At 43.5% G+C, this 16,128-nt stretch overlaps 1 protein-coding gene across 1 annotated transcript in view; it reads left to right on the top strand.

The window, feature by feature from the left end:
• The window catches only part of CFAP61 (cilia and flagella associated protein 61), a 247,955-nt gene that overhangs the window by 88,188 nt on the left and 143,639 nt on the right, over positions 1 to 16,128 (top strand). Inside the window, 4 exon segments of the mRNA XM_086333756.1 lie at positions 2,368 to 2,494; positions 8,275 to 8,352; positions 10,982 to 11,188; positions 13,758 to 13,892. Coding sequence (XP_086189882.1) covers positions 2,368 to 2,494; positions 8,275 to 8,352; positions 10,982 to 11,188; positions 13,758 to 13,892 — 547 coding nt within the window.

The following is a 16,128-nucleotide window of genomic DNA, read 5'->3' as shown; positions in this document are numbered from 1 at the left end:
ATTCAGTTCAGTTCAGTTCAGTTGCTCAGTCGTGTCTGACTCTTTGCAACCTCATGAGCTGTAGCACACCAGGCTTCTCTGTCCATCACCAACTCCTGGAGCTTACTCAAACTCATGTCCATCGAATCAGTGATGCCATCCAACCTTCTCATCCTCTGTCATCCCCTTCTCCCCCCACCTTCATTCTTTCCCAGCATCAGGGTCTTTTCCAATGAGTCAGTTCTTCGAATAAGATGGCCAAAGTATTGGAGTTTCAGCTTCAGCATCAGTCCTTCCAATTCATATTCAGGACTGATTTCCTTTAGGATGGACTGGTTGGATCTCTTTGTAGTCCAAGGGACTCTCAAAAGTCTTCTCCAACACCACAGTTCAAAAGCATCAATTCTTTGCACTCAGCTTTCTTTATGGTCCAACTCTTACATCCATACATGACTACTGGAAAAACCATAGCTTTGGCTAGATAGACTTTGGTGGCAAAGTAATGGCTCTACTTTTTAATATGCTGTCTAGGTCAGTCATAACTTTTCTTCCAAGGAGCAAGTGTCTTTTAATTTTATGGCTGCCGTCACCATCTGCAGTGATTTTGGAGCCCAAGAAAATAAAGTTTGTCACTGTTTCCATTGTTTTCCCATCTATTTGCCATGAAGTGATGGGACCAGATGCCATGATCTTCGTTTTCTGAATGTTGAGTTTTAAGCCAACTTTTTCACTCTCCTCTTTCACTTTCATCAAGAGGCTCTTTAGTTCTTCTTCACTTTCTGCCATAAGGGTGTCATCTGCATATCTGAGGTTATTGATATTTCTCCTGGTAATCTTGATTCCAGCTTGTGCTTCATCCAGCCCAGCATTTTTCATGATGTGCTCTGCGTATCAGTTAAATAAGCAGGGTGACAATATACAGCCTTGATGTACTCTTTTTCCAATTTTATTATTATTCTGTTATTCAGGTGATAGCAATTGATTGGGGCTTCCCTGGTGGCTCAGCGGTAAAGAATCTGCCTGCCAGTGCAGGAGATGCAGGGGATGTGGGTTTGATCCTTGGGTCAGGAAGATCCCCTGGAGAAAGAAATGGCAACCCACTCTAGTGTTCTTGCCTGGAAAACTCCATGGACAGAAGAGGCTGGTGGGCTACAGTCCCTGGGGTCACAAAGAGTTGGACGTGACTAAGAGACAAAGTAATTGATCATTTTTATATCACTTAACTATATATGTAGATTGTTCTTTACAAATGTGCTGCTTTGCACATAGAACGGAAGTGGACATTAAAACATAAGCACAAATATTCACTACAGTTGGAAGCAAAGTAGGTTAGAGTATTTCACTTTATTAATAGTAGGAGGAGTAGCCTTGTCCTATTTGATAATAACACTAATAACCCTATAATGACTGGAGAGTGTGCCTTGTATGAATCCTACATCGTATGCAGGGCCCAGCCTCCAGGCTAAGGTGGAGACATCATCACTTCTCCTTCGCATGGGTCCACAGCTCCATCCCGTGGCAAACAGGCACTCAGATGCCCTGCATACCTAGGTATGGGGTGGGCTGGCGCTCTACACTGAGTTGCCAGCCTAACACACTGTGGCACTGCCTGCCCTGGGTGCGGACAGCCACCACCTTGCTCTGATTAGAGACTCCAGGGGCACAGTTTGATGCCGATCCTCCCCAGGTCCATGTCCAGGACCCCAGCGAGGGTGGGGCAGGATTGCTCAAAGTGGGGCTCCCCCACTGATGCACCCAGTTGTCACCCTGGCAGAGGATGGAAGCCATCACAGGGCAGAGATTGGGGAGGTGCCAAAGGCAGGGCACAGATCGGGGAGAAACCATCATGGGAGCTGGATGAGGTGGGTACCACCTGTGAGCCAAGGCATCAAGCCCCGGACGTGCTCCATTGTCCTCCTAGACTTCACGTAAAATCACGAAATCAGAGATAAAATTATTAAGAAATTTAAGACTCGTGAAGCCAGCCTGGGTTCAGTGTAAGTTTTTAACCTCTTAACATACTTTATAAATTTGACAGAGTTTGGCTTTATGTATGAAGCAATGTGACATAAAGCATAGTGCTGAACATTTTAAATGAAATAAGTTTAAAATTTGACTTTATATTGTTTGGTTAATGGTTACAATCAGTGTTGCTGTTTTCTTTTTCTTCTAACCTTATTGTTCTCACTTTTTAAATGAATGTTTTCCATGTTTTCTAGAATGAAGAGTTACTTTTTAATTAAATCCCAATGTTATATAAAAATATTTTGCTGGATATTATTTTATGTAAGTGTGATCTGTTACAATCTTGTCTCCATTTGGGGGACAGGGAGAATATGTATTTTAGTACTTTAAGTGGAAAAAGAAAATGTGTCTCTTCTTACCCAGGACCATTAAAATAAGATTAGCTACCCTCTTGGACACTCCTGGTGTTGAAAAGCTCGTCAGCACCCTCATGCCGTGTAAAAGCATATTGGAGGATTTGAAGCAGTACAACGAGGCTCGCAGGGACCCTGTAAGTACCTGCCACTTCCAGACTGGCTTCCTTTCCCCATGCTTTGGTACTTATGAGTACCGGGTAGGTTCTATCCTGAAGTTTTCTTGGACCTTGTTGGAGAATTGGGTGGTGGGGAGCAACAGAGGTGGGGTTGGGAGAGGGGAGGGAGAAAAAAAGAAAAAGGAAACTGAGGTTTAAAGAAGTTTGGGGCTGTTTTCTCACTAGTGACCCCATGGGGGCTGATCAGATATGCCCTAAATCTCGGGCATAGAAAATTTGAACTTAATCTAGGCAACGTGTAAGAAAATGAGACCCCAGTGCTTGGAATAGGCACATCTGAGTCAGGTTAGAGGATCCTTGGGTCCCTGGTGCCCACCCCAGCAGCACACATTTCACCCTCTGGATGATGGGTTGGTCCATACCCTTTTGGTGACCTGGCTGCATCCTCAAAGATCAGATTGGCTGGGAAGATCCTGTGTGACAAATCTGGGGCTCTCTTTCTAGTACAGTAAGTATATTATACATTTGGCATAACAAAGGGCAAGCTAGCGGTGGTCCTTATGTCATTGCTGCCTTCTTAAGGACCATGCCAGTTACCTTCCTCCAGATGTGGAAGAATGCATGCGGTTAGGAAAATGCTTCATTACTGTTTTGATGAATTTTATTTAAAAAAATTTCACTGAAGCATAACCAATAAAAAATGTTTGATAGATTTCACAATTTGAATACACCATGGAATAAACAGGAAACAGACTAATCCCAGCCCACTGGAAGTCCCTTTCAAGTTCTCATTTAGTGACTCCTCCCTCCCCCCGGGTTAGTACTACCTTCACTTCTAAGATCATAAATACCTGGCTTTTGAGCTTTATTTAAAGGGATCAGACACTATGTTTTCTGACACCAAGCATCTTTTGCTCAGCCACAACTGTGAGATTCAGCCACAGTGTGGTGTACAAAGTACTTCATTGCTTGAACATACCCGTTTATTCATTCCACCTCTCAGGTCATCTGGCGAGTTCCCAGTTATGGGCTCTTTTGAATAACCCTTTCAGTCAATCTAAAACTCATCAAGAGGGAGCCAACAAACACAAACATGGTGAGAGTTTTAATAAATATAAAGGCATTGAATGAAAAGAAAACTTCCCTTCCTCACATGTTTTTCTGTTTTGGTTTGTCTTGATCTCTTTTGGTCTTGGTTTATATATTTTTTTTGTTCCTTCCCTCGTGGCTGGCTGACACAGTATGATGTAGTGGCCCAGTTCTTAAAGCGGGTTCTAAGGAACTCTAGGGGTCCCCAAGACATTCAGGGAGTCTGTGAGATTAAAACTATCCTCCTAAGAAGAGTAAGAAATTATTTTTCTTTTCTGCCAAATTGATATTCGCACTGATGGTGCAAAAGCAATGGTGGGAAAAACCTCAGGGACCTCGGTGTGGATCGGGGGTGGGGCAGCAAACTTGCCAGTGGTCACTGAGTTTGCTGCTCTGCTCTCACAGGAGCGACAGGAGCAGAAAGCCCATGACAGCAGATCACTGGGCACCAGCAGAATGGCCAAAACTAAAAAGAGGGATGCTCCTCGGTGCTGGCAAGGATGCTGGGAAATTGGGTCACTCCTCTGTTGCTGGTGGGATGTGAAATGCTATCCCCCCTCTGGAGAACATTTTGGCTATCCCTTAAAAAAACAGACAAATAAATACAACAGTCATGTGACCTGGTGATTACACTCCTGACCATTTATCCCAGAAAAAGGAAGATTTGAATACAAGTGTTCATAGCAGCTGGAGTCAGACCAGGTGTCCTTCAATAGGTGGATAAGCTGTGTTACCTCCATGCCATTGAATAGAGCTCAGCAGTAGCAAACGATGTACTGTTTTTTTGTTTGTTTAAGCATAGTTGAGTTATAATGTTGTATTAGTTTCAGGTGTACCACAGAGTGATTCAGGTAAATATATGTATATCTATACAGTAAGTCCTTGTTATTTATCTGTTTTATATATAGTAATGTATATCAGTTGGGCTTCCCGAGTAGCTCAGTGGTAAAGAATTCTCCTGCAATGCAGGAGCCAAAGGAGATGTGGGTTCATTTGCTAGGTCACGAAGATCCCCTGGAGGAGGAAATGGCAACCCACTCCAGTATGCCTGCCTGAAAAAAATCCCACGGACAGTGGAACCTGGTGGGCTACCGTCCTTAGGATTGCAAAGAATCGGACACGACTGAGTGACTGAGCCAGCCAGTCAGTATATCAGTTAATTTCAAGCTCCCAATTTATCTCTCCCATCATCCCTTTCTCCTTTGGTAACTGTGATTGTTTTCCATGTCTGTGAGTCTATTTCTGTTTTGTAAATAAGCTCATTTGTATCGTTTTTTGTTAGATTCCACAAATAAGTGATATTACCTGAGATTTATTTATTTATTTTTTCTGTCTGATTTACTTCAGTTAATAAGATCATCTCTGGGTCCATCCATGTTGCTGCAAATGGCAAATTTCATTGTTCTTTACAGATGAGTAACATTCCATTGTATATAAGTGTCACATCTTATTTCTCCATTCCTCTGTTGATGGATATTTATGTTGCTTCCATGTCATGGCTATTGTCAGTAATGTTGCAGTGATCATTGGGGTGCATGTCTCTCTTCAAATTAGGGTTTTCATCTTTTCCAGGTATATGCTCAGAAGTGGAATTGCTGGATCATATGGTTGTTCTATTTTTAGCTTTATAAGGACCCCTGTACTGTTAAGGGATGCACTGTTGATATCATGCATCAACTTGGGTGAATGTCCGGTGTGTGTGTGTGTGTGTGTGTGATCAGTTGCTCAGTCATGTGCAACTCTTTGCGGCCCCATGGACTGTCACCCACCAGGCTCCTCTGCCCATGGAGTTTTCCAGGCAAGAATATTGGAGTAGGGTGCCATTTCCTATTCCAGGGGATCCTCCTGACCCAGGGATCTAACCCACGTCTCTTGCATCTCCTGCATTGGCAGGCGGATTCTTTACCACTAAAAAATATTCAGAGAATTATGCTAAATGGAAAAATAAGCCAATCCCTAGAGGTTATATATTGTATGATTTTGCTTGTATGACATTTTGTAAATGATAACACTTTAGAGCTGGAGAACAGATCACTTGTTGCCAGGGTTAAGGATGGGAGCGGGGCAGAGGGAAGACAGGTGTGGTACAATAGGCAAGCCAAGAGATCCTTGTGGTGGACTGTCTAGTATCTTGACTGCAATGGTGGGCACATGAGCCCACACAGGGGCTAAAGTCGCACAGACCTGAATACACACACACATACACACACACACACACACAATCACATCAGTGTGCTTTCCCTGCTTGTCATATCATACTAGTGTTCTGCAGAAAGTGACCATTATAGGATACTGGACAAAATGTACAAGGAATCTCTCTGTATTGTTTTTTACAACTGCTGGTGCATCTGCAGCTATCTCCATAGACATTTTAATTAAAATTCAAAAAAAAAAAAAAAAAGAGGCGAGCCAGTTTCTCTTGAAGCCATAAACATTATTCACTTACTAAGCCTCAGTCCTTGAGTATATGTATTTGCCATATTCTGTGTAGCAAAACGAGATACGGCCATACCACTCTTGGGCTGCAGACTGAAACGTGGTGGTGGTTTGAAGGAAAACGTTTCTGCGGTTGTTTGAATTGCAGCACTGCTGTCACAGAGCAGCTGGCAGACAAAATATGGTTATTTAGTCCTGGGGAGCCCGCAGACTTTTTCTTCAAAGTGAACGAGGTGAGAGGGTCACTCCACGAAGACAACTGACAGCATGTATCCTCTATGATGAAGACCAAGCTTTAAAGAAAAACTTAGACTTTTAGAAAATCAGTATCTGCCATCATAAGCTTGACAGCTCCCCAAAAACTTAAAAACAGGTTTTCTGATGAAGCTGGTGGTGATATTACCAAATGCAGTTTTTGATATTTTGCAATTAAAAATAGGTCAACATTTGGAAAATCTGCATAAGCTTGGTGAACCAATATTTTCCAGATAGACAAGCCATGATATTACAAAATTGTGCAGAGGTAAAAGATTCAAAGTGAAGAAGAGACCAGTGAATTTCAATGTAGTAGGTCATTCACTGATAGATTTCAGATCCACATTGCAACAAATCTTTAATACAATATGTACGACATGTTACTTTTTGGTGGAGCATCAAAGAAGAATATCCATAATTATCTGAAAAAATTATTTAAATACATCTCCTTTTTCCAACTACTATCCTTATGAAGACAGATTTTTTTTGCATTCATTTCAACCAAACTAATATATTACAACAGATTGAATACAGAAGCAGATGTGAGAATCTAGCTGTCTTCCATTAAGCCACACATTCAAGATCTGCGAAAATCTGAAACAATGCTACTCTTTTCTCTAAATCCATCAGTTCAGTTCACTCACTCCGTCACGTCCGACTCTTTGCAACCCCATGGACTGTAGCACACCAGGCTTCCCTGTCCATCACCAATGCCCAGAGCTTACTTGAACTCATGTCCATCAAGTCAGTGATGCCATCCAACCACCTCATCCTCTGCCATCCCCTTCTCCTCCTGCCTTCAATCTTCCCCAGCATCAGGGTCTTTTCCAATTAGTCAGTTCTTCTCATCAGGTGGCCAAAGTATTGGAGTTTCAGCTTCAGCATCAGTCCTTCCAATTCATATTCAGGACTGATTTCCTTTAGGATGGACTGGTTGGATCTCCTTGTAGTCCAAGGGACTCTCAAGAGTCTTCTCCAACACCACAGTTAAAAAGCATCAATTCTTCGGCGCTCAGCTTTCTTTATAGTCCAACTCTCACATCCATACATGACTACTGGAAAAACCGTAGCTTTTACTAGATGGACCTTTGTCAGCAAAGTAATGTCTCTGCTTTTTAATATGATGTCTAGGTCAGTCATAGCTTTTCTTCCAAGGAGCAAGTGTCTTTTAATTTCATGGCTGCAGTCACCATCTGTAATGATTTTGGAGCCTAAAAAAATAAAGTCTCTCACTGTTTCCACTGTTTCCCCATCTATTTGCCATGAAGTGATGGGACCAGATGCCATGATCTTAGTTGAGTTTTAAGCCAAATTTTTCACTCTCCTCTTTCACTTTCATCAAGAGGCTCTTTAGTTCTTCTTCGCTTTCTGCCATAAAGGTGGTGTCATCTAAATATTTCTCTAAATATTTTTGTCAAATTAAAAAATTTGCTTTAACAAGTAAATTCAACAAAAATTCATAGAAGAATCCAAACTTTTCTCAATTTTAATTTCTAATACAGAAAGTAGTAGCAGACATGAACCAAAGCTCTTTGGCATCCTCAGGACACAGCGCTTCTGGGCTGACAGTGACAATCACTGATGTGCTAAAGAAAACAGTTGCTGTTCAGTCGCTAAGTCATGTCTGACTTTCTGCGACCCCAGGGACTGTAGCCTGCCAAGCTCCTCTGTCCATGAGATTATCCTGGCAGGAATACAGATTCCCAGTCAAAAGCAATTGGTTAGAATCAATAGACCCATTCCACAGTAGTTGGAGATCTTGTCAAGGTGGACTCTCAAGCTTTGTTTTCTCATAAATAAAGTAGAGACATAATGGTAATATTTACCTCATAGGGTTGGAGTGAGGGTTAAATGCAGTCAAGGAGGGCATTGAACTTATTACCTGGCCCAGAAGGTGATAGGATGGTGGCTTCATCATTGTTGTTCTATGATCACGGTTGAAACCCTTTAAGGACAGCTTGCAGAAACATTAATAGCAATATTTTGAAAGGTCCTAAGGCATCTTCTTCTCTTTCCAGGATGGAACACCACTTCAGGTATTTGTAGCTGAAGTTGCAGAACAGGTAGTCGGCATTGCAGTGATCAGAAATGAAATGGTAAGCTGGGAAGTGGATATGACTTCCCTTGACTGCGCCTTTTCCTCTCCTGAATCAACGCATGATGTCTCTTTCTAAGTTTAATTAATTTAAACTCGTATTTAATACGAATGTCTCCTTTTCCCGAAGGCTATAGATCTGCTTGCATCCTACTTGGCAGACACTTTTTTTTTTTCAGTTCAAAATGTTTAAAATGTTACAAAGAATACATGAAAACATTCACATTCTAAAAATTCAAGTAACCTCCCAACACCAAAAAAAGTCCCAGCTCTTTCCCTAAAGAATTACTCTATTGAGAGTTATGCATTTATCCCTTCCAACATCCTTTCTTGCACTTAATAACATGCATCGTGTGTGTTTGTTGTTAAGTGGACATCTAATTTTATTTTGTCCCAATGCACAGCCAATTATTCCAAAGTATTTATTACTGAGCAGTCCATTCTTTCCCTGCTGATTTAAAATGCTGCCTTTGCATTATTAAATTTCCATGTGTCTGTGTCTATTTTTACTCTCTATTCCATTCCATAGATTTATTTGTTGATAGCTATTGCATTATCATGTGTTTTGGTATCTGGTACGGAAGTCTTCTCTTGTTTGTTTCCTTTGCCTAAAATTTCTTGGTTTTACTTGAGTGTTTTCCTTTCTGGATAAACCTTGTAACACTTACTATGAATTTATTTGTGCCTATGTAGATTTTACACAACAATTTAGGCAGAACTGATAAATGTAATATTGAGACTTCGCAGCTGGGAACATAGCTTCTGGAAGATATCAAGGAACTTCTCTCCTATTTCTAGTTCACTAAAAGCTTTTATTGTGCATGCATATTGAATTTTATTAAATGTGTTTTGGCATTTATTGATATGCTCATGTGACTTTATTTCTTCAATGTATTCAAACTATCCTTGTTCTTAGATTCTTTTGATTCAATATATCTTTAAGAATTTTTGGAGAGAGGGTGGAAGAGGGTCAGGTCTCTGAGACCACACACATACAAGTTTTCATCTGTCCATACACCTGAATTCAGCTGTGTATAGAGTTCCTATGCAAATGATTCCTCATCAGAGTGTTGTATTTATTCTCATCATCTTCCAGTAGCCAGTGTCACAGATAAAACACAATCTGATGTAAATAAGTGTATGTTTGTTTGCTTTCTCTCTTGAGAATTCCCTTTTCCTTTTTATTCCTGAAATTCTTATTAAATACCTTATGCCTCTTTTGAGCTTGTGAACCTCTTTCTTCCATGATTTCATTATTTCTTCTCTTTCATTTTCTGTATTCTCCTTGTCTTAAATTCCTTTTTAAATGGAATTGACCCTTTGCTGTCTCATATCTTTCTTCCTGTACTTTTTAATCCATTGTACTTCTTACTCTTCGTTCTAGGAGATTTCCTTGATTTTTGTCTTCCAGATCCCTAATGCACTGTTCATCCATGTCTATTCAGACCTTCTACTGGAATTTTAATTTCAGAGTTCATGTATTTAACTTCCAAGTCCCTTCCTTGTTCTCTTATTGTTCTTTATTTTTGGTAGCAGCTTGTTATGTTTTATGTGAGATCCTTTTTGGTATCTCTGAGGACATTTTGTAGAATTTTTTTTTTAATTATCTTCTGTTTGCTAGATAACCTCTGTTTCCTTTGGAGTGAGTGGTGTGTTTCTCATCTGATCTTTTGCATTTCTCAGTTTTCCTCAAAAGTCTGTCAATGTCATGAATGAGAGATTAAATGACCAATGCGAATGGCTGGCATGGTCTCCTTGACAGTGTGTTTATCCGCTTCTCCATGACATTGCTCTGGCCACTGGGAGGCTGCCTACAAGCTGGGACACAAGGCTGTCTGGGTTGTTAGCACAGTTGTGAGAAACAAATTCCAAAGCTCTGAGCCACCCTCCAGAAGTAAGCCATCAAAGCAAGTGGCTTTGGGGAAACAAGCTTTTAGCTTTTCAAAAATTAACCATGAAAATGAGATTAGTAAGTAATAGGAGAAAATAACTCATCTCTCATTACTGTACCTAAAGTCTCTTTTCTTTCACTGGGCATTTTTCTCAGAGAAGCCCTGGATCTGGTGCACAGGGCAATGTGTTTCCTCATAGCAAAGCCCTAGAAACAAGTTAGATGTCCATCCAGAGGGGATCAGCTACATAGCCACTCCTCTGGCCACATGCTGGAACATGATAATGCAGGAGAGAATCATTAGCTCAGGCTCCAGGTCCCTCCAGGGAAACTTCTTGAAGACCGACCTAAGCATGACCATCATCAGAGCAGTTCTCTGCCGAGGTGGCCATTGTGAGCTGTTAGTCACTGATAAAGGGCGTCCGGGCAGCATCCAGCACAGGACTGAGTCCCCGTTTTCACAACTCGAAACCTCACTGTGGTAAACATCCTTGTGTGTGTATCTCTGGGCGTGTGTATTCACCTTTTCTCCCTGAGGATGAATGCCATTGAGAGCAGACACTGGGGTAGATCTCTTCTTAGTCCCCACCAGGCGTAGCTCAGTCTCTACCCTGGCTCCTTAGGAAGAGAAGGGAAAGGCATGCCCTTAAAGTTATTTTTAAATGATGTTTCTCAGAAGATGCATGCCATTTGTTTAAAACCCTCTTAGATGTCCTTTCTCACCTTTTTTTTTTTTTAGGATATAGAGTATATCCGATCCCACTACAACATTGAAGATTTCATCTACTTCAATCACCACCAGCGCGAAGAGCACGGACACCTGTATCACTTTGTCCTGAATCCCATTTTCCGGCACTACACCAAGTTTTTTCTCAAGGAGATCCTCCGTTTAGGATACAAATCTTGTCTCTACTACCCTGTTTACCCACAAGTCAAGGAAGGCAAGGTAAGAGCGTGTCCTCAGCCACCTCTCCTGCGGACCAGCGTCCACGGTGTCATTCGTGTTGCATGCCAATATTTTATTTCTTCCTCATTCCATGGATTTTGATTATATATGTGTGTATATATATATGATATATGCATCATATATATACACATGTGTATGCATATATACATATACTATACATATATGATACATATATGTGATATATATGTTTGACTATATATGGATTTTGACTCTGAATTTCAAATGGCCGTACTGAGTTTGGTCCTTTTCACACACTCTAGGGAAAACCCAGAAGACTTTGAATTTCTGAAACCGTCACAACCCACACAATTAATAGAACAATTTGTTTGCTTTTCCATATCAACCAAAGACTGCAAGCTATGGAAAAGTGTCCTAAGGGACATGAGAATCAAATTATCTGTCACATACATTAGTGAATGCCGAAACGTCCCACCATGTTCTTCAGGCAAAGAATATTCCAGCAGTGAACTCATAGGATAAATCAGTTCAATCCTGAATACTGGTGTGCTATCATGACATTCCAAATTAGCACTATAACATCCCATAAAAGTGATGGACAAAAAGTGGAGATAAGTGATACTGATGCAGCCTTTATGTGGTGAAGCACCTCTATGTCTGCATAGCACTTGTTATGTGTACACACAGAAGCTCTTGCTTCTGTTCTTCCTGCTTCAGTCTCCATCATTGCACTTCTCACTAGCTCACATTCTGTCTTGCGCCGGGAAGCTGGAGCTTTTTTCCTGTTCAGAGCTCGACCTCCAATGCCTAGACGAGTCCCACCTGTGCTCACACACACTCACTGTCCTGCTTGCTCGCAGGCAAGGGCTTCTCAGAGCTGGACTCCCAAGCCATTCTTTCCTGCGAGATGGTCCCTCTGCCACTGAGAATGTCGAGGCAGACTTGAGGGCCGTTGCGAGGCGAACCCCCAGACTAGGTTGAGATTGCCCCATAATCCGTGTGTGGCTCTGCCTGGGGTCTGACACTTGTCACTTTTCCTCTTAGTTATCACGGTGAGCTAACAGATTTTTTTTAATGTTCTGAATTATTCAACCGAAAACAATCTAAGGTATATGGGTACATGCACGTAACAGTAATTTTACCAACGTATCTTATTTGACAAATGCCTTTTGGAAGAACAGAAGAAATGGGGGCGAAAGAAGGAAAAACATGGGAAAGATTGGTAGCGAATGGAGAATACGCTCGAAAGATGATTTTTTTTTTTCTGATGAAAACACAGCACAACAGTAACATGAATGCCCCAGATTTGAACTCATGAAATGGGAAGTGTAACAGCTTTGCCTGAGAGGCATGGCCCTGCACAATTGCTTTACACTTCCCATTTGGCCAAGTGCCAGCTTGGTGACCTTCAGGATGTGACATTAAATTCTCAGTTTTTATTCATAGTGGTGCCTGCATGTGCCAGGTTGGTAGAGTCTTTTTGCGTCCATGCTAAAAAAAAAAACGGTACCTTGAACTGAACTCGATGGATGTTCACATATTCCCCTCATGGTGTAGAATTAGCACCATGTTATGCACTATTGTGTATATAATGTAGAAACACACTTGGAAAGAGATTTCCTCTCTGTCTACACCTCTGGTTGATTTATACACATCCATTTAAACAAGTGCAAGAAGCAATTCCAAATAGTGCAAATGAGACTCTCCAAATTCTGCTATAAATCCCCAGTTGACAGCAATATAAGTGAACTCTTGACTGACACAGCGAAGACAGTTTTCTCCACAACCTCCTGCCAGAACATGCACTGAAAGCTTGTCCAGGCTTAAAAACAGAGCTTTGGCTGGAGACCCCAAGGTTCTTCTTTTCTGTGTGTAATATCAGGCGGTGAAGTTCAATGGTGAAGGATTTAAAAATCCCTTCTAGAAGCTCCTAAGTTGGGTAACATTACTATCTAAAGCATCCACCTAAAGCATGATTTACTGTAGCCCATTTCAGTAAGCGTAAATCCAGCTCACAATTTAGGATGAATATAAATCAAAATAATCTAATCCAGCCCCTACCTCGCCCTCACCTCTCCGGTTTCATCCTTTGATTTTAAAGCACTCATTTGATCCAGAAAGGTCCAGTTGAAGTAGCAGTGACTTTCACAAACATGAGGGTGTTCACATCCCTGCCCTGTTGCCCCTCAGATGACATATCTACATGCCTTCTTAAAGCAGCTTGTGCCAAAGACACAAAGGTTACCAGGATGCAGATAATACAGCTTATTAATGGGGTCAAATCAAGCTGATTCATGATCACTGTGGAGAAGAATATCCTCCTGGGGAAAATACTTGCGCTGAAAAATCCCATAAACCAAACCACTTGTTTATCTGTCATTCCCACAGAGATAGTAATGCAATTACTCCCATAATTATCTTCATTAGTGTCAGGCATTATCTACAATTCATTCCTCTGCTCTAAGAGTACGTTTGTTTATTTGCCGGTCTCCCCCTCTTCCCCCCACCTGCCCTCTGGTTGTCAAGTCTGGCATCTGTGCGCTCGGGCTCCCACGCCCTCCCCGCTAAAATAGAGGTTGCTGTCTCCCAGGTCCAGAGCCCCAAGGCCCACTCGCTGACATCCGCCCTCCACTACTTGGTTCCCGTGCGGCCCCGACGACAGATTGTCTATCCCCTGGAAAAGCTTGGCATCAACGCTCCATCAAAGGAGGTCTCCAAGGACGCGGTGGGTAGCCGGCGGCAGCAGGCGGGGCGCGGTGCCAGCGCGGCGGGGCGTGGCAGATGGGGCGGCGCTGAGCGCGAAAAGGGGGCCGGTGGCGGCTCCTTCATCCCCGAGCCCGGGCTGCCCGCGGCCCCTGCCCTCGGGTGGTGCGTCCGCGGAGAGCCCGGAGCAGGGCGCCGAGGGGTCCTTGTGACGCGCCTCCCAGCATCGTTGTGGGCATAGCCGCCTTGCTGCAAAGCAAACGCCTCTTCCCTCATGCTTTCGTTGCACGATTTGAGACCCGGTATCTTGCTGCATTAGGACTTCGGGGCTGAGTCCGAGCTGGGTTTTGTTCACTCTTTTGCGGGGAGTCAGCGCTGCCCTGGGGGGCCGCGGTGTGGGGGATGGGGGAGGGGGGGACGTTAAAATGACAGCCCTGGGCCGCCCTTACTAGCAGAACAAGAGAAGGAACCACACAGAGCCTAGATTTCGCTTTCAGTGGAAGTGTACATGTAAACAGCCATACACACAGGGCCACCCATGTTCAGGAACTTGGCTGTGACTTAGGCTGACTCACGTGTGAGCCTGTTCTGTTTGTGCACTGCTGCTGCTGCTAAGTCGCTTCAGTCGTGTCCGACTCTGTGCGACCCCATAGACGGCAGCCCACCAGGCTCCGCGGTCCCCGGGCTTCTCCACCCCACTTCTGCGTAAATGAGAAAGACATTTACGCAGAACGTAAATGACGTTTGTCCTCCGTGGGAGAGAAAAAAAGTGCAAAGCTGAAATTCTCCAAACCTTTAGCCAAGGAGCTGCTCATCAGAGCTGCATGTGGTGCTCAAACCAAATGGAGAGAAGCCTGGTGCTGCCCAGAGTGCATCACCACACTGTCCCCAGCTCCTGCTTTACTTGCTGGGGGTGAGGGGGCCACTCCACCAAGACCATCTTAGAGGCAACTGCCGACTGTGACCCAGGCTGCTGTAAGTCCTACATTTATCTTTAAATTGTAAAATTAAACAGAAAATTTTTATTCATTTTCTGATAAGTTCTAAATTTGTTTTTGAGCAGAGACTGAAAACAAATAGCAATCCTTTTGCCCTCTCCCAGTGTTCATCACGGAAAACAGGAAGCATCCACAAGGAGCAGAGCGAATCCTGTGACAGAGAAGAGATTCTCCGGACTAAACCAAGAGACCTGGTCTTCTTTTTTTTAGTGTACAATCCCTCATAGGCTGGTAGTTTTATGAAGCATGGTTTCCTGAAAGAACGAGGTTAAAGACAGAGGCCAGATTCAAGTCTTATTATTTTGTTACTAGATTCCACAGACCCTGAATTACTCTGTCCTCTTGCTCTAAAGGGCTTCCCAGGTGGCACAGTGGTAAAGAATCCATCTGCCAATGCTGGAGACGTGGGATCGCTCCCTGGGTCGAGAAGACCCCCTGGAGGAGGAAATGGCCATTCACTCCAGTATTCTTAACTGGGAAATTCCGTGGACAGAGGAGCCTGGCGGGCTACAGTCCATGGGGTCAGAAAGAGTCGGACATGACTGAGCACACAGGCAACCTTGCTCTAAAAGCTTCTGAAGGCAGAGGGGCCCCTGTCTCAGCCCACTCTATGAGCTTCACTGAAAGTCCCGGATCCTCTGCCCTCAGCTGCAACAAGTTTCAACTCTTGGCCAGTTTTGAACTTACTGCATCCCCACCCAATTCCCCTTCCTCCTTTATCATTTTGCAGCAGGTACATAGCACTTCACCCAGGACCACAGGTGTGTCTTTAGGTAGCAGGGCCCCAGCATCACACACTAGAGAGGAAAGGGCCTAAGCCCATCTGCAGGACCACTGGCTCGGCCACCAGGTGGCCTGTAGGGTGGGGAGACAGGGGGAAAGGACTTTCGTAATGAGATCCAAGAGAGTGTGTTGGGGTCAGGGAGAGTGGCTCCATCTCTACCCATCACTGAATCACGGCTTGTCTGACGTCGCGTGATCCCAGGAGAAGGATCCACAGGCGCAAGGTACAGAGATGCTTCTGTGTGAGAGGTGCTGCACATATGCACCCACTGCTGAGATGCACTCGAGTTTGGGTAGACTACACGGCCAGGCCAGGAGTAGCCCCTGGACGTCAGTGGCAGCCCATGGCCCCACTGCCTTCAGCTGGTCCCTGGGGGGCACGAGTGTGTGGCTGGAGGGACAGGGAACAGTTCAGGGCTGCTGACTTGGTGTCGAGGGCAGTGTTCCTGAACCTCCAGCGTCTCCCACCCCTAGGAA

This window comes from Bos grunniens, chromosome 13 (genome assembly GCF_055505025.1).
Source record: "Bos grunniens cultivar Pamir isolate PY7600 chromosome 13, Bosgru_T2T1.0, whole genome shotgun sequence".
Classification (NCBI taxonomy): domain Eukaryota; kingdom Metazoa; phylum Chordata; class Mammalia; order Artiodactyla; family Bovidae; genus Bos; species Bos grunniens.
Note: the sequence above shows the minus strand (reverse complement) of the source record. Positions and strands in the feature narration are given on the sequence as shown.